Genomic DNA, 18,421 nt, shown 5'->3' with positions numbered 1-18,421 from the left:
AGAAGCATAGAATGATTTTCTCGCCTTTTTTTCCCCTTTTGTTAGGGCTTTTTTTCCCCCACGTGCTTTACTGGTATGGCCTTTCTATAGCAAAAGTCAGATAAAGCATGATTGTGGTGGTTTCTGCACATGGAATTATGGATCATTCCAGTGACTTGAGAATCTAAGCTGTTAATAGGCTTTAAAAAAATGATTTTTTTCATCATTTTTTGATTGTTTTCTTTTGCGTTATAATTAAGCATGAATATATATTAATATATTACAGTGCTTGGATTGCAGCAGAGCAATCCAAACCTTCCTATGCTGTAAAACTAAACCCCACCCTTGCGCTCCCCAACTCAAGAGCTTGCTTTCTCCTCCCTGTGCCTCTTACCCTTGGTTCACATGATCAAAAGTCCCTCCCAGCCCCCCTCCCCTTGTTTTTTTTTTTAGTAGATATTGCCACATTCTTAAATTCATGCATTGCTGCATTGCTATTGCACATATATAAAGGATTGCTCTCTCCCTCCCAGCTGCACTCCTTCCCTCACTGGTTGTGCACATCCTCTCTGCGGACGATCTTGTAGATGATCCAGTAGAAAATGTTGAAGATGAGGAACGCCATGGGGAAGCCGATGCGTGAGATCTTGTCGATCTTCTTGGCTCTCTGGATGAAGAGCTTTCTCATCTCCTCGGGGGAGCGGGACGGCGGGGGGACCGGGTTGGCTGTGTTGTTGTTGTTGGCACCCTTGACGGAGATGCCATCCTTGGCTTGGAGGCAAGCTGGCCCCATCCCGTAGGCGGTGAAGTTGAACCTGCCTTCACCGGCTTCATCCTCCTGGAACAGATTCAGCATGGGACTCTACTTAAAATGAGATATAGACAGTGCACCCTCGCTATAAGGCTCTCCGCTGACTGCTCCCTGCTCTGTAAGGGCAAAATACCCTTCTCACACCCCGGCCTCAGCACTATTGTACAACTCCTCAGGAGAGCAGCCTTATAGAGGGGTGCCAGCTGCATGATGCACAGATGCAAATCAGGGGATCCAGGCACCCAGTGGAGAACTGGCTTCCACCCCATTGGTATCTTTGACATAAACTTGAATGGTTTAAAGTACTGCATTTATTTTTTCACTTGCATCCCCTGGTTTGCTTCTGCCCCTCCCACCCCCCACTGCCCTCAGCACCTTCTTTGCATTGCCCATGGGGTACCTGTGTGCCCAGAAGGAGTGGGCTCCATGTAACTCATGCAGCTGAAATGAGGCTTCCTGCAGAGTTACATGGATGTGCAGGCACCAAGACCTGTCCACGAAAAGACCTCTGCAGGCAGCACACAACCAGCCCTCAGCCCGCCTGCCTGCAGGACATCTCTTATTCCCAGCCCCTCTCTGCCCGGCCCTCTGCCAGGCAAGGAACAGGCATGCCTTTTCCATGTGCCAGTGGTAAGACGTGGCTCACTATGTTAATTCAAATTATTGAGCAGAAAATGCCTTTATTTGCCAAACTAAAAGCAAGCTACTGCTTTTTGGTGGATGCCTTGCGGGCTTCTCAGAGCCCTATTTTGTTGCATATGAAGATGTAATCATAAGGAAAATCAAGTGTGGCTAAGATAACACAACCTGCCCATCAGCTGCAGAGGCAGGGCCAGAAACTCCAGGGTCTTGACTACAGGTCATTAGGGCTAAATGCTAGACTAATGGCAGTAATTAACTGCCACTTTGGCTGATGCATGCCGTGTCCCCCATCACAGACTGGTGTCCTAGTGCTGTCATCCTGACCGCTTCCCTTTGATCTACCAGCTCTATGTGCCTTTCTGCCCTTTTTTCTTTGCAGAGTGTCTTTTCTGGATGGCCCCTGCACCAAGCGCGTAGCTGCGTGGGATGGAGGCACTGTGCTGCTCTGAGCTGGGTAAGCAGAGGGAGGAGTGCACTGCTGTTATCTGAGCAAAACCAAACAAAATCAAGCCTTTTTTTTTCTTTCTTTCTTTTTTTCTTTTGGCAGGGTGGCAGGTTGTTGAGCTGTATGACCTATCAGCGGGACTATTTGTATCAGAGTTCTTGCTGAGACAATTTGTGCAGGCTTTGGATAGTTGTTCCCTGCTCTGGTTGTGCTCCATCTGGTTGCTGGTGTCTGAGACAGTTCTTAAATGTCTTTGTCTCATAACAGTGCCTGGTTGGGAATATTGAGGCACTAGAAATCAGCATCCAGATGCTCTTGGAGCTGAGTGATCCTAGTGATTGAGTGATCCTGGGGTTGGCTGATCCTTGATGCTGAGCACTAGCAATAACGAGAGCTGCTGAGAGCTTGTAGACTTCTTCTTAACCATCGCGTCTCTGTTTTGCAGTTCAAATTGAAACTTGCCTCTGCTGTGCCCTGTTTGCACAAACACGGATGCACTGATACAAAGATAGTTCATTTTTATCTCCCTAGCCATTGCAGTCACTGTGGCTCCCACAAGACCTATCACCCAGTAAATATGGATATAGTTCAGGATTCAGAGAGAGCTGTCTAATCAGTTTCTAGTCTAGTTCACCTTCTCCCTCCCAAGAGAAGGAGGATAAGAGGTGGAAAGAGCCAACTAAAAACCTGACAACAGCTATCTAGTCATTTCATTTTTATTTTTTAAAAAAGGAAGAAAAATTCTTATGAACCAGTACCTTGGGTCTAATTCTGAGGAAATTAGGAAAGAAATGTGCCTGAATTCACTTGTATTAATGCCAGACTGTGACACGTGGTCTGGGGTGTTTTGCTGTGAAGAGTGACCAGTAGGTTCCATTTGGGGCAGATCTACTAAGTGCAGTCCTTTCTCAGCCAGTATGAACAGTGCAACATCTCATTTGTTTTCAGCCAGGCATGCCAGGCCTGACCCAGGCAGAACTACCCAGACACATCAGGACGCAGAGACGGAGCAATTAGGCTCTCTGGCAGCTGTACTAATCCATTTACATCTGCAGTCAGCTCCCAGTTTTTTGATGAGCCTGCAAACCTTGTTCATTTTGCTTTTTCAAGTGCTTTTGTTTATGCTTTGTTCCAATTAAAAGTGCTGTGAGATTAGGCAGGGATTGCAATAGCAGCCTTGTGTTCAGTGGAACAACTTTGAGAAATATCTTTTAAACTCCTCTGTATTTTAGTGTATACTTTCCTTCTTATTGTTTTATCAACAGTAGTCTAGAGTGATCTGCTTGAAACAGCAGGGCTTAGAGAGAAAGGATGCTTGAGTCTGGATGAAGATAGAAAAGCACGATGAGTAGTTTTAGCTTTGGTTCTACTAAACATCTTCTGACCAAAAGCAGCTGATTAGAGATGTCAGGATCTTGCTCTGGGCTGATGAAATTATTGGCTACCAACAGTCCTATCTGTAACTTTGTTTTCCTTGTGTTTGTGCAACACTCTTTACCCCCCGTCCTGAATAGACTAGGGCTGGTGATAAAAACTGGTACTGCCACCTGATTCTACTAGTTAATTAAAGGCAATTTTTAATTTATCTCAGTCACCTTTGTGTTTCCTTCTAGTGCATCCTCTGGAATGAGTTTTTTGCTGTGCTACCTCAGCCCAAAAGCTTGTGGAGTCCAGGCTGCAGGGGTGCATGTCTCTGTGACATGTGCATGCTTGGGTTGGCAAATGAGCATGGAGCAAGGCTAAGGCTGTGAAGAATGCGTATTTCTTCCAAGAGGAATTTGCAGTCAGTCTGAGCAGCAGATGCTTTTGCAGTTGCAGATAATAGAGACAAAAGTGGTGTCACTTACCTCCAGACTAATGTAGACTGACTTGTTGGGGGGGGATGCTGTGTCATCCCTTACACCTCCCCAGCCATTGCTGTGTTTTATAAAGAGGGCTTGGAACAGAACATCTCTCTGTTTTCTGATGAGAACAACCTTTTTGGCTTAGATTGCTCAACTAGCTCACAAAAACCAGTTTGCTAGACCCCTGGGGTCAGCAAGCTGTTAGAAAAGATAAAATTTATTGAGCCTGCCCTGCTCCTTGGTGTATGGCCCTCCTTACTATCTGACCATACACAGGGGGCTGCCCTGGACAGCTGGCCATGAAGTGATGCTCTGCTGAGAGAGATTCCAGCCATGTCCTTCATGCCTTATGTATTACCTTATGATGCCTCCTCTTCCTTCTGAACCTGAGAAGCTCTTTGTGCTGCCGGGACACAAAGTTGACAGCAGCATACTCTAGAAGTGCAGAGAACACAAACAGCAAGCACACGGCCATCCAGATGTCTATGGCCTTCACGTAAGACACCTATGAATCAGAAGGAGAGACAAAGTTGTGATAGCTAGTTCATCCAAAAGCCTTTTAACTTGCCATTCTTTCCAGTTGCTCCCTGGAATCCAAATCTTTAGAAGGATTTGGCCAAGCCATGCTATGGTTGACAACTGCTCTTGGATACTAAAATCTGTCTCATTTAATATGAATGTATTAACAGATGACCGAAATGTTTTGTGTGTTATTCAGTAGCAATAATTCCACAGCTTACAATTCAGCCATGTCTCCACTGTGATGGTTTACATGCAGGGAAAATAGTAACCCAAACTGTCTTTGTAAGAGTTAAATTTAGTGCTATTGTGCAAGTACTATGATCAAATGAGTTTAAGCTGGACTGCTGCGTGCATATCCGTGCAAGGTGCAGAGCTCCTGGCTCCTGGCTACTGAGACTTGAAATGGATCTTGGGATGAGCATTTTCTTTAGGGAAGCTCTATTCCTTGTCATGGAAATTGAGTTAAAAATTGTATAGGAGGGAACTGGAATTTGTTCTGCTTGCCCTTAAACTGGAATAGTGCAATGGCAGCAGAACAACTCGTGTTAAGCAGGAGGATCTGTGTTGTTGCTTACACATGTGCTGCGCCAGAAGGTAATTATTTTCACCCCTTACCTTGGGCAGTGATGCTCGAGAACCAGAGCTCTGAGTGGTCATAGTGAGCACAGTGGTGATCCCCAGGCCAACACGAGCGGGTGCAGCATCCATATTGATCCAGAAGGAGATCCAGGACAGAATGACAATGAGGAGGCTGGGGATGTACATCTGGATCAAATAATAACCCATCTGCCTCTCCAGGTGGAAACGAGCTTCTATACAGGTGAATTTGCCTGATAAGAACAGGAGACACGTGGAAGCTTATTGGTAAGGCACAGTGAGCCTCTTGTTCTCAGCTCTTGTCTGAGGACCTTCCTCACACTGCCTAGAACCAGAAGGTTTAGCGGAGGAAATAAACAGCTTTTGACCTGTTCTAAACTACGTATGCACAACATCAACATACTAAAGAAAGATTTTGGCAGTTTCATTTTTCATGTAAATTTCACCTGTTCCTCCACTTTAAAGGCAAAGGAATGCGGTGGGAGAAAAGGCCCAGACCAAGCACCCTTTAACTGATACAGGTGTTACTGGAGACAAGAGGATTTCACAGATTTGCTTTTTATTGACTCTTTCTACGTGATTTTATTGGCAATATATCTACGTTTCTGTATTTTATTTCCATGTTTCTATATTATACTTCTATGTTTTATTCTATATAATCTCTAACAAAGCTTGTGTCACCAGACTGTTATCAGACATAGCAAGAGATTCTGGTAAACACACAGTTCTGAGTTCATCTCTGATAAATCCGTGAGCTAAGGTTAAACAGCACTGACCTGTGTTGTAGTGTTTTGTGCAGTATCTCAAGTCCTTTTCTTCTTTTAGGATAAACTGAGGCAATGTCAGCCCATCAGCAACTTGCACAGCTCCTTTTTCTTGCCACTCAAATATTAGATCATTCATTGTGTAGCCAACTATTGAGAGAACAAATATCATGTGAAATGCATACTAGACACTCATCTGGAAAGGGACACATTTGTAGAAGGGAGCGTGGAGGCGGGGTCTTAGCCTGGTGTTTTGGCAATGCTGTGAAGTGTGGGATTTAGGCTGAAGCAGAACTGCTTGTATATATGATAAAAGCTAGGATAATGACCTGCTCTGGAACTGTGGGGATGTTCAATATATTGTCTGCAGTAAGTCATATTTTCACTTGAAAAAGGGCTTGTTGAGCTGTTGTTTTTTCAAACCCGACCTCGTTCTCTGAAAGAAGTTATTCATATCTTTCCCTCCTCTGGGATAAACATCATGAACAAGGGGCAAATGTTCATCCAGAGAGAAAAACATCCCATCTGCAGCAGAGAGCACTTTCACCTTTCTCCTCCAAACTGAAAGGCCAATGTAAATACAAGCAAGCCAGGCATCTCTCTTGGGACCTTATGAGGTTTAGCTCGTTTAGGAGAAGTTACGTGCTGAATGAATTGAAAATCCTACACGAACACTTATTGGGACTGCTTGAGGCAGTTTAGAGGTTGGTTTTTGTACTGGTGGCATCTAAATTGGCTGTGCTCTCATCTAAGAGTTCTAAGAGTTTCCTGTCTCTAATTGTAAACCTTATTGCTAGCATTGGCTGAAAATGTAGATGCAGGTGATCGTGTGGTTTTTGTGGAGGGGGATGCTGGCAGGGAAGAGTGAGAGAAACAAAGCTGAAAGAGAGCAGCCCCAGGCATGCACAGTGAGCAAGTTTGTCCCTACTGCCCACCCCCCTTTCTCTTCCATACAGGGAGAGTCCAGTGAAGACTGAACAGGAAAGGAGTTGCAGATGGGGATGGAGAAGGCATGGAAAGGGGAGAGGAGAAACACGTTGTCTCTTCCTGAAAATGGAGAGGTGCGTGGGACTCACAGCTTTCTAACTGCATGATGCATGTCTGTACATCCATGGGGAAGTTCTTCAGGTCCATGGGGCAGGCCAGAGTCAGCGTGATCCTGAGGAGAGAAGACAGCAAAGGGCAGTGATGTACAGTTTGTGGTACTGATGAGGGAATGAACCTTCTCAGACGCCAAATGTTGCATACAGGCTGGTAACTTGTCTGGTGTGATGGAGGGAATGACTGATTATTCACTCCTTCCCTGCCTGTGCTTTCACACGTGCTGTTGGAAAGCATCAGAAATGCCAAGAATTTGGGTCTGTGAAATAATTCCTGGCAGGGACTGGTGGAACGGCAGGTGCTGTTTCACTGTAATATTATCTTGGACTGTGCAGAAGAGAGTGCTCCCACATCAAAGTTTTGCTGCCTCTGCCTTCATTTCTTGCCTCAGGCTCACAACAGTCTGGATTAGCAGTGAGCCCAAACCTGTCCTCTGGACCCAACATACATTTCTAGCGACTGACGCTGTTTGGAAATCTCTGAACAGAACTTTTCTGTATCAGAATAAACAAAGAACTTTGGTCAAGATTGCAGATTTCTATGGGAGGAACGAGAGATGTGAGTGTTATTTTCTGCAAGGAAAATGCCCTTTGGCAACTCAGTGTGACTGTATCTTTCTGAATTCCCACTGTGTCTCTCGAGACCTCTAGCTTCATCTTTCCACTAGGTGCTGGCTGCATTTCCCATGGTAAGCTGTGATGCTGTCCTGTACTGCAATCTATGTTCAAAATGTTTGCTTAGTTCAACAAACTGATATTAAATGATTTCATTCAGATAGCTGGACTTGTGTTATTTGATTTGACAATGTGCCGTTCCCTAAAGCATTTAGATTTTTCAGCTATTTGCCTCGATGTAGAAATAGCAGAATTTTTGGAGGATAGGAATTGAATTTTTCTATCAGATGTACGAGGGACTTAGCAGAAAGGAAAGATATTTTAACCTCAATCTTTATGCTGAAAGAAATTCTCTACTTGAGTTTAGAGACATGTTGTGACAAAAGATGTTGTGACAGAAGAAGGAATTGACTTGTTCACAACTTCTTTTTATGAAAACAACTGAATTTTCTGTATTTAAACCAATATCTGGGTAGAAAAGAGCCTCCACTAGCCTTTGTCCATGTTTTTCTCATTGCGTCTTTGGAAGAGGACTCCACCTCTGATCAATGAGATATAAGCCTTGAATTATGTCATTGAACAAGCTCTTTGGGAAGAATTAATATTAAATATCTACAAGACATGAAATGAGTGACTGTGGCTGCAGCAATGGGCAGCACACACACGCTGGACAAGTGGGTTCTGAATAGAAATCAGGGAGCAAAATTCACAAGGGTGTTTTTAGGTGAACCCAGTACTGAGCTTTGAGTCTGTGAGGCAAAGTCCACTTTCTTCCAAGAGCCTTGACTCTTGCAAATAGCAATATTCATGGCAGGAGGTTGCATGGGAGGCCTCCAGTGGTCTCTTCTCACCACATTTCTATGACACTGTTAATGGATGTTCTCTTTTAAATATTACAGTTCAGTTCCCTTTACCCAAAGGCGTGCTCGAAGTGTCCACTTGCCTATTTTAGGCTCAAACATCAGGAATGTAGCTCTGCCCTCCTCTATCTTTGTGGAGCCCTCCCCATTCAGTGAGCTCACCTGATGCTGTAGAGTACATTCCCATTTCTGGAGATTCTCAACAGCTTGTTGTCTGTAGTAATCTCATGGAAATGGGCCCCTTTCTCATTTGCAAAAAACAAGTCAGGTTTCCAGATGGAGTCTAGCATAGAAGGGTCCAGGTCCAGGGAGTCATCTGGGTATTCATTGTATGCCAGGCGTGGATCGTTCCATTGCTGCCGCAAGAAGATATTCACCCTATAATCCTGCACGGTGCAAACAGGGAGTAGAGAAACACAATCAGTGCTCAGGGCGGATAAAAAATGCTGAGAAATGGGGAGCATGTGCTAAAATTGCTCTCAAAATCAAATCCCATCTAGACCTACGTTCCCGAGTTATGGTAAGCCTTCTTTGTATTATTTCTCAAGGACCCACTGATATTTTTAGCTCTGTAGCTTCTGTTGCTTACAGCTATCTCATAGTACGAGCAGCTGTCTAACTCTGCATCCCTCCATCACAGAACTCAGCTATGTGTGAAGTGTCAGGACCTCTAGTCTTAACCCCAGGGCTGGAGAAGCAATGTTCAGTTGCAGTAGTCATAAGGGCTGGTATCAGCAAGGCAACTGTTGCAGAGGACCAGGGGAGAGGGACACTGAAGCCAACTTCCTTTCAGCTTTGAACCATCCCATATCATGTCTATCTATGATTCCTTCAGTCTTGTTTAAAAAAAAAAAGACACAGTGACAGAGGCAGTCCATGGAAGAGAGATGCCCTGTGTGTACATCTGGAGTGTTCCCATCTGGAGTACTGCGTCCAGGTCTGGAGCCCCCAGTACAAGAAAGACAGAGAGCTGTTGGAGAGGGTCCAGAGGAGGGCCATGAAGATGATCAGGGGACTGGAGAACCTCCCCAATGAGGACAGGCTGAGGGAGCTGGGCTTGTTCAGTCTAGAGAAAAGAAGGCTGTAGGGTGACCTCATTGCAGCCTTGCAGTACCTAAAGGGAGCCTATGAACAGGGGGGGAATCAACTCTTTGAAAGGGTAGATAACAGCAGGACAAGGGGAAATGGTTTTAGGTTGAGGGAGGGAAGATTGAGGTTGGATGTAAGGGGAAAGTTCTTCACTCTGAGAGTGGTGAGGTGCTGGAACAGGCTGCCCAGAGAGGTTGTGGATGCCCCGTCCCTGGAGGTGTTCAAGACCAGGTTAGATGGGGCCCTGAGCAGCCTGGTCTAGTATTAAATGTGGAGGTTGGTGGCCCTGCCTGTGGCAGGGGTTGGAGATTCATGATCCTTGAGGTCCCTTCCAACCGTGGCCATTCTGTGATTCTGTGATATAAATTCAGTAGTTCAGCTGAACTAGTGGGAGCTGATGCCTTTGATGAGAGTATGAACACGGAAGGGATGTGCACGGTATCTCCTCTCTTAATCATGAGTGTTCTGTTTTCCCCTCTCTAACACTGAAATGCCATGAATACTGCAGATTTTATAGGCTAGCCATCTTTAGCTGTAGCTGGTCCCCTAGCAACACACTGACTGATATCTACCTCTCAGCCTTGTGTCTTACAGCTCCCCTGAGCTCTCCAGGCCAAGGCTGGCTGCTGAGGTCTGGCTCAGATGTCCTGGATGCTCTTGTAGACAATTAAACTCAGTTTCTGTTCTCCTGGGGTGAACTGCATGTCCCTTTTCTGCTGAATTTCACAAAAGAAAGTGAGCCAACAAATTGAAATGGGGAGAGGACATGCCAGCTATCAGGAGAGGAATGAAAATGCCATGTCCATAAATTAATTGACATTTCTAAGAATAGAAGCAAGCTATCTCTAAAGAGCAGCACATATTAAACCAATTTCACTCCCCTATCCCAAACTAATAGTTCGTATCATGATTAAGGGTTTCTTTGGTGCCTTTCTTATACCGATGTACTTTGAAGACTTCTATTAAGAGATGGGTAATGGAAGGGCTCTGATGTGCTTGTCAGTGTCTAATACCTGCTGCAGGCACTAGGATCTTTTTTTCAGTGAGACAATACTTGGCATCTGTGAGGAGCTTTCTGATGTTGCCATCAGATCTGTTCTTTCCATCTGGAGAACGCAAGGCTCTGGATTTGAAGAGTTCATTTGGAGGAGAGTCTGGCTGATACTGCAGCCTCTTGTGCTCACTCAGCTACGAACCTACAGCCTCTTGTGTGGGAGGATGTGAGTTTTGCAGATCTTGTCACACTGGAGGGTTGGGAGATGATTGTGTATTGGGTGATTTGCTGTTTTGGACAGGGTAGTTCATAGCCTGTGTTCTGGAACTCTGTTTCAGACCACTTAGTGGCATCTGCGTCCTCGGAGCAGAGAAGCTGGTAATGACATTAGTGATTGTGACAACAGCAAATGGACCAAGGATTTGATGCTAAAAGGAGCAGACTTCTGAACATGTAAAGAGTTGCAACACTCTCTCCTTCTGCTGACATTCCAAATGTCACCTTCATGAGTCCTAGTGGCTCCCTCTGACTTAATTATTCAGCTCTGTCCCCCCCAGATAATGTGCCTTGAGAAAAAGTGAATAGCTGCAGACAGCTAGGAACTAAGATCTTAGTGCAATCATGCAAACCTGAAAGAGGAAAGCAACCCTGAATCTCCACTTCCCATGGCACGCAGCAGCTCCTTAAGCAACTTATATACTTTCAATTCTCCCTTTTCTGTATGTAAAGACCTGCAGCCATTGCAGTCAGGGGAAATCAGTGTCACTGACCTAATAGGTAGAAAGCAAAAGGTTGTTTTGCTTATTCAGCTACAAATAAGCTAGATGCAAGCAGGTCAGCTCTAGATGGGGGTTTACGTCATGTACAACACAAATTAAACTCATGTTTGGAAGCAACTTCAGTGTGAGCTGCCCAGAAGTGTTCTCAGCCTGATGGAGTGTTGGAAGGGGGGGAAAGGAGCCAATCTCTCTACAGTGGTCTGTGTTACTGCAGACAGGCTTTGTTGCTAGACTAAAATCACTGTTTCAGCTGCAAAACTTGCCAAAAGAAAATGAAAAGGTGAGAAAAGATGTGCAGTGTGCTTCACTTTGTCACTACAGCAGTCATGAGAGCATAGACAACATCTGCAGTGTGTCCTCTGGTTGTGTCCTAAGTGGAAACACTCTAGAGGCATGTTGTGAATGTGAAAACTGCACCACGTCCTTCTAGAGGCTGTTCAGTTGTGTGTGTGTGTGTATGAAGATCTTTATTCTCATTAGTTTTATTCCACAATCCTGGCCTGGCCATGGACAATGGTTTTCTCCTCATAGACAGTTTTCCCTAATGATAGGTAGCTGAAACGTGCAGTAGTAGTGGAGATGTTGAGCAGCCTTTTAGATTTCTTGCATCCAGGCTTATTTAAACACAATGTGAAACCACACACTGTGATTGCAAACTGGACATGACACTGCCTGAGGAGCCACCATAAGGCACGGAGAGCAAATATGTCATGCCTGAGGCTGTGATGCAGCCAGAAGTATGGGCTGTACCAGCCAAAGGGCCCTGTGTGTTTAGAGCTTTGTGCCTAGGCACTGCAGTCAAGCTGAGAGGTGATGAGCTGAATAATGCTTGTTTTTTGGCCACCTGGAGTTATACAGCATTTCTCCTGGATGCTATTGTTTGAGATCTTAGTTAGCATCACCAAGAAGTTCACAGTGCGAGATGATGGACAGAGCAAGCCAATTTCTGATGTGAACTTTCAAGCAGAAAAGGATTGAACTGGGGATGCAAACTCAGCACACACACACACACACACAAAAAAAAACAAAACCAAAAAACTTTCTCTATTTCCTTATCACTTGAGCTCCTCATTTGTGTGCTGATCACATCCAGGCATTGATTACTTTGTGCAGCCCGCTCCTCTGGCTGGCTGGGGAGCAGCAAGCCTGGTTTGTGATGGCATCCAGCTCTGCAATACAGCACAAAGGCCTTTTGCTTCCAAGAGGGAAATGCCACAGGGCAGGAAAAAAATAATTGAAGCGATCAAGGTATTCAGCTTGATAATGCTGAAGTGAAATTCTTTGTAGTGGCCTCACAAGGAGCCAAGGAGATGGAAGGTTATTTGAGACCATTCCTTCCTGACGTACCATGACTATGGGAGCTGCTGGGCAGTGTGTGGCAGGCTGGGGAAGGGCTGTGAGTAGAGGGAATGGAGGCTGCCAGGGAACCCAAAAGCTTTCAGTCCCTGATTCAGACTCTGCATTGTACTGATGAAAGAAACAAGGCAGAGCCTGAACTTCCTCAGGTGAATTTCCCACCTGGCTGGCAGAGCACAGGGCCTGTGGTCTCATGGAGGTAATTCTCTAGAATAGCAGCAAAGCTTCTTTTTCCTTTTTTTTTTTTTTTTAATTTACTGACCCCCACCAGATGGAGGCTGTGGTTGAGTTAATGAGACCCTGATAGCCCCATACAGCTGCAGCTGGTTTCAGATTTGCAGTGGGAGCTGCCTCGTGGCTGTAGGAGGCTCTACTGAGGAGGGGCTGCTGCTCGATGGAAAGTAAGTGCATGGTGAGGGGGAGAAATTATGTCTTGATGATTAATATATGCATTTTTTGCTGCTGGAAACTTTACTGGGCTTCTCTACCAGGCAGGGGAATCTCCCCCCTCGGACTGCTGGCAGCAGCCTGTGCTGGAACCTCTGCTGCTGTGGGGATAGTTAGTTATCTGATTGGGAAGCTCGTGTGCAGATGTCTGTGAACAAGTATTTTGCGTTTGGACGGTTGCAGCCTTTAGCTTCTCCTGTCCTTAGGAGATGCTGGGAGAGCAAATGTGGCTGTGCTGCAGCTGTTTGGAAGGTTACATCTGATTTGGTCTTTTTAGGTGAGATGACTATGGCATGAAATCAGCAAGGATAAATTTGCATATGTGTGCTGTGTCTGAGGGAGACTGTGCTGACAGTTTTGTAGACTTTTGTGAGCCCTTTTAAAAATATGAGATGGAAAGGAGTTGCTTTGAGCACTCAGTCCAGTTCCTGGCAACTTGAGGTGATGATATCCAAGAATATTTCTCCTTTATTATGTGCCTTCACTGTGGAGAAAATACTCCCAGCTGCCTAAGCCAGCCAGATGTCTATGAACAAAACTAAGATTCCACAGGAAAAGAGATCAAGGGCATCACTTTATTCCAAGGCTTTTGTTATAGCAGGAAATTTATTAGATGAAGTGCTCAGATAATCCTGAATTGTTTATTCACTGACAAAAAGAGACTGTTCCCTGGGTGCTTGACTTCTGTTTCATTTTTGAATGATTTTGGTAGCTTTGTTGTAGGTTTCCTACTTTGGTAAGACTGGGAGAAAAGTGCTTTTGTTCTTCTAATTTGTTTTTGTTTTTAAAATAAAAGTAAGCTGATAAAGTGGATGCATCCTCTGTTTGTCATCTGGAGTGCCCTGCTGTTGGATGCTCTATTGTAGTAATGCTTTGGGACAGAAGGAGGCTGTCTGGACCCATCTGCCTTCTATATCTGGTAGTGTCTTTCCAATAGATGCACTTGCTTTGTTCAGGGAGATGTTCCCAATTGCATGCTCCCTTGTCCTTAGAGCTGAATGCAAGAAGATTTATGCTAGATCGTGGCTCATACAGTATACTCATCAAGGTTGATGAGTATACTGTATGAGCCACGATCTAGCATAAATGTCCCATCAATTATGGGCATCACTAAAGGCTTTTATGATTGGTCTCCAGTTCTTCAGAATAGTGCAAGGAAGTAAACTCCTTTCAGCAATTCAGGTCTCTTTTGGGGATTTCAATATGGTGGATGACTGTCTCTTATGTTTTTCTGTTGTATTTATTTTCTCCTCTCTTTATCAGAGTTTCTAGAACTCTGTTTCTTGCCCGACTCTTTTAGAACTTTTGTGGAACAGAGTCCAGCTTTCTGCACCTGTTGGGAACTCCATGCCTTCTCTTAGTTGCAATCCATTGTCTCTCCTCTGAGATCTGTAGACCTTAAGTGTTAAATTGTTTGCCTACAAATAAGGAACGTAGGCTCAGATTAGACTGTCATGAGACAGGTTAGTTTTACCCTACTGATGATGTGCTGTTGCACTAGTAGACTTCAGTGACTGTGCCAAATGCTTACTTCATTCTCTACTTGGAATTTTCTCCTCTTCCTCTATCCCCTGTGATGCCTTAAGTTGTAAAGGAACCTTCACCTCCAACCTCTCTAACCTTCTGCTTGGTGATCTCATGATTTGGAAGATTCAGTCGCTGTAAACTCAAGTACCCACACTAGTGTTTTGTGTAGGAACTACAAGTGCCATTACTGATTATTTTTAAAGGTTTCTCTAATTCTATTTGTGGTGTCTATAAAAATCAGTTTCTTCCTGAATCTACTAGTGAAATTATAGGATGATGCAGCATTCCTGGACCTGGATGTAGCTAACATTTGGGTGCCTAATGGCTGTGACTTCTTAAAACCACAAAACTGTTCCCTCCCTTGTGATCACTGAAGCAGTTGGTAGAGTTTTATTGTAATCAGTCCTGCAAGTCAGCGATGGACTTTGTCCTTTATGCACTCAAACTTCTTTTCTCCCCTAATTTGATCACTTGTTCCAATTCAAGTGCTCCATGTCAGGACCTTCCTCCCTTCCCAAAAATATTGGTGGAGAGCTGGCATTGCCTGTTGGACCTGCTGCAAAGAGAGCCTGGCTTCTCTGCAGGGTAAATCCCAAATTAGCAAATTCCAAAGACTGCTCTTACTTGCTGGGTCCTCATTTTCAAATGCTTCAGTACTTGTGTTGTCTGTGTCCTTGTCAGTGTTTACAAGAGAAAACACAGTCCCTAAAGAAGTGCATTATATCAGGTTGTGTGCAATGTTGTGTCAGCCTGACATCTGGACTAGCTTGTCAGAGCTGGCTTGGGTATTTCTAGACAAAGTAATGTGCCTGAAGGGTGCTCTTGGGTTCCCATGGGAATTTCTTTTTACGGAAGATAGAATATGAAATGGGGGGCATCTGGAGAGGATAGCAAGACCCTGCAGCATGTCTTGGAGGTGAATTGCATTTCATTCTTGCGCTACTTCATGCTAATTTGATGAATCATCCTTCTTACAGGGATACTGTGGCATCTTTGTATGACTGCTTCAATGCATCTTGAGGTGTAGGACAGATATATTAAAAAAAAGCATGTCACTGTGTAATGTGCTCTGTGTGTTGCACAGGGATCCCTTGTGGGCCTGCCACTCTCTCTTGCAGTCTGTGGGTTTTCCCTGTTGAATTGTGAAGAATTGCCTGTAACATCATAGGATGCATCTAATAAAACAGTAAACTGGGAACAGAGGTGTATTTCAGTTCTAGTTCTTTCTCTTACTTTGTGTATAAAGCCATGAGTCCACTTCCCATCTATAAACTCTGACATTCTGCAACCCACCTATTTCTTTGAGCTTGGACAGAGTCATGGCTATTTTATACTCCTGGGACTGAACGCCTCCCACCCCAAGCACTGCCAGAAGAAAAGCATAAAGAATAGTGTTAGAAGAGACTCATAACTGTGCGTGTGTGTGTGTGTGTGTGTGTGTATATATATATACACATAGAGAGAGAGATAGCTGTTGATGTCCTCTGTCCGTGGTGTGCATTACAAGGAACTTGGGTATGACCCATACGCAAAGTCTTTGTTCATGCTTTGTTCAATCACTCCCTAGGTAAAGAATTACCAAAGTGTAATTAAACACCATATTTCTGGATTATCTTTAATTAGCGCAGAGCTGAAGTATTGCACCTCCAGAGCTTTTGTTTGCTGCTCACTGATCATGTCACAACCAATCTTTAACAGTTTTCAGATGGAGCAATTATCTCCTGTTCTCCTGATTCTCTTCTCCTAGTGCCTTGCCAATTAGATCAAGCTTTTAGCCATGTTCACTAATTTTGTCCGAAGTTGGCCTTAACTTGCAGATATTGATTTAAGAGAAGAAAAAAAACTTCTGCTAGGCAATGATTTTTCTTATGTCTCCCAGAAACTCCAAATCTAGTGATTCTCCTAATCTTTGCAATCTGTTGCAGGCTGGATTTGAATTCAGCTATTTTCCTTTCATTTAAGAGATTTGAATCAATGTTCTACGATCTCTTTAATACAAAGTAACTGCAGCTGTCTCGGAGCTTGGAGTTTTGGTCAAGGTTTTAGGAAAGACTTCATTTGTTCCCTTTTTTGACCTTTATATTTTGCCTGTGCAATGTTTTCGTAGAGTTGCAAATGAATTGTGATCTTAACCTGTGAGAGGTGCGCGATGGCCAGGAATTTACTCAAATCTCAGGTAAACTTGGGAATACAGAGCCATTTTCCCTCTGGTCATACTAAAGCAAAGGACGCTGTGTTGGCTGGGAATGCAATGAGGCCAAGCCAGTAGCAGAACAGCTGTGCTGTGATTTTTTACTTACCATAGTCGTTTCTGCAATCGAACCAAAGCTGTTGATGAAAATGTTGCAGCTGACATTCACTGGTGGGCCTGCATGACAAATACAGATTGGAACAGCACTTCACTGTGTGCTTAAAAGACAAAATATTTCCACTCTGCAATATCGAAGCTCGCTGTGAGGCTGGGAGGTGAGGTTGGGAATACTGTCTGGACGACCCGGCTGAGTCTAGCCTTGGATCTGACGCCAGTTTGACGTCAGACAGTGCTCTTGCTTCACCTCTGCTCCACTGTTTGGATGAGTGTTTATATACCTCTTCTGTAAACTGTTTTGATGAAAATGAATAGATCACAGCCAAGCAGGACTGCTTTTTAGATATCTTGACATTGCTGTGTGGGTGCTAAGCTCACTCTGAACGTGATGGCACTGGAAAGAGCCAACAGACTACTGAATGGCACTGGTGTTTAGAGCTCTGTCTTTGTCTTTCCCTCTGAATGTCCAAATTAGGACCCTATGATCTTTATAGACCTAGTGCAGGACTAAGCTGTATGCCTTAGGGATAAGGTGGGGCAGTGGATCTAATATCCCATGTGGTAACAGTCATGTTTGCTGATGCTCACAGCTGCATAGGAGGTTGTCAGGATGTGCCAGCAGAAGTTTTCTGGCTGTCCTGTTTTGGGTGAAAGTAATGCCAGGTTTTGGGCCATGCCTCTCTTGAGCTTTCTTTGCTTTTAGAATGAAGCTTTGTTTAACCTGTACACGTTACGGAAGTCAGGGGGCCAGTTATGGGATTCAAAGGACGAAAACACTATAGTTAGGGTTTGGGGGATATCAATATGTTTGTTACTGGTATCAATGAATATGAATAACAATATTGCCTGGTGAGTCTGAGGTGGAAATACCGTATTTGATCCCAGGAACATGCTGAGAGCTGCTATGCAGCACAGAGCAAAAAAGAGAGTACTTTGGAACCAGAGCAATATCTTGCCTCCTGTGCGTGGGACACCAGTGATTTATCCACGTGGCAGGATTTTGCCCAGGGAGCTCCTGCTGGTGCTGCCCTGTGCATGCACTGGGCGCAGAGGACACCCTAGGAATAAAAGTCCCTGTTTAAGTCTGGGTGAATTAATCTTGCATCATCATCCCTGTACTCTGCTTCTGGGAAGAAATAGATCTGTGGAAATTGCAAGTGGGAATTTTTAGATTCTTCCACCATCCTTTACTGGGATAGTGTCTGCATCTCAAATACTGCCTGATGGCTCTGCAGTACTCGGGGAGTGATGCTTGCCTTCTGAGGCCACATCTGCAGTCTGGTAGCTACTGTCAGATGAGATACTTCTGGGGAGCAGGAGAGCAGATGCTGACCTGACCAGGAAGCAGGAGGCAAACACACCTATCCCCTCTGGTCCCAAATGCTCTGCAGGAAATAGGAAATCATACAACGTTCATTTGTGCTTTAACAAGAAGCTTGTACCCATAATCAGTGCAAACTTCCTCCTGCGTGGAAATGAATGGTGTGCTTGGAACTTGGTTTGCTCTCCTGTTTCCCTTCCCCATCTCCTGCTTTGGCCTCATTTAAAACTTTGTGTCCATCCCCTGTAGGACTGAGGCTGCAGCCGTGTTACAGCAATGCTTTTCATGGCTTGGGATTTTCTTGGTATGAGTCCCAAGCAATCTGAGCACGTTTCTGTCTAACCACCTCCCAGACAGCTCGTTGCCAGCTCAGCAGCAGCTCCCAGGCTGTGCAATCTGCTCAGCTCCTTCTCCAGATGAT

The 18,421-nt window shown here is 44.6% G+C and overlaps 1 protein-coding gene across 1 annotated transcript in view; it reads right to left on the bottom strand.

The window, feature by feature from the left end:
* Positions 1–448: 448 nt before the first annotated feature.
* GLRA1 (glycine receptor alpha 1) overlaps positions 449–18,421 on the bottom strand; it is a 37,206-nt gene continuing 19,233 nt past the window's right edge. Inside the window, exons 3-9 of the mRNA XM_019620479.1 lie at positions 16,672–16,739; positions 8,342–8,565; positions 6,681–6,763; positions 5,617–5,754; positions 4,859–5,073; positions 4,080–4,226; positions 449–841 (exon numbers count right to left, since the gene is read on the bottom strand). Of these exons, the coding sequence (XP_019476024.1) occupies positions 527–841; positions 4,080–4,226; positions 4,859–5,073; positions 5,617–5,754; positions 6,681–6,763; positions 8,342–8,565; positions 16,672–16,739 (1,190 nt within the window). The 3' untranslated portion in view covers positions 449–526. The remainder of the gene's footprint in view (positions 842–4,079; positions 4,227–4,858; positions 5,074–5,616; positions 5,755–6,680; positions 6,764–8,341; positions 8,566–16,671; positions 16,740–18,421) is intronic.

Source organism: Meleagris gallopavo, chromosome 15, assembly GCF_000146605.3.
Source record: "Meleagris gallopavo isolate NT-WF06-2002-E0010 breed Aviagen turkey brand Nicholas breeding stock chromosome 15, Turkey_5.1, whole genome shotgun sequence".
NCBI classification, from domain to species: domain Eukaryota; kingdom Metazoa; phylum Chordata; class Aves; order Galliformes; family Phasianidae; genus Meleagris; species Meleagris gallopavo.
This window is presented reverse-complemented; position numbering and strand designations above follow the sequence as displayed.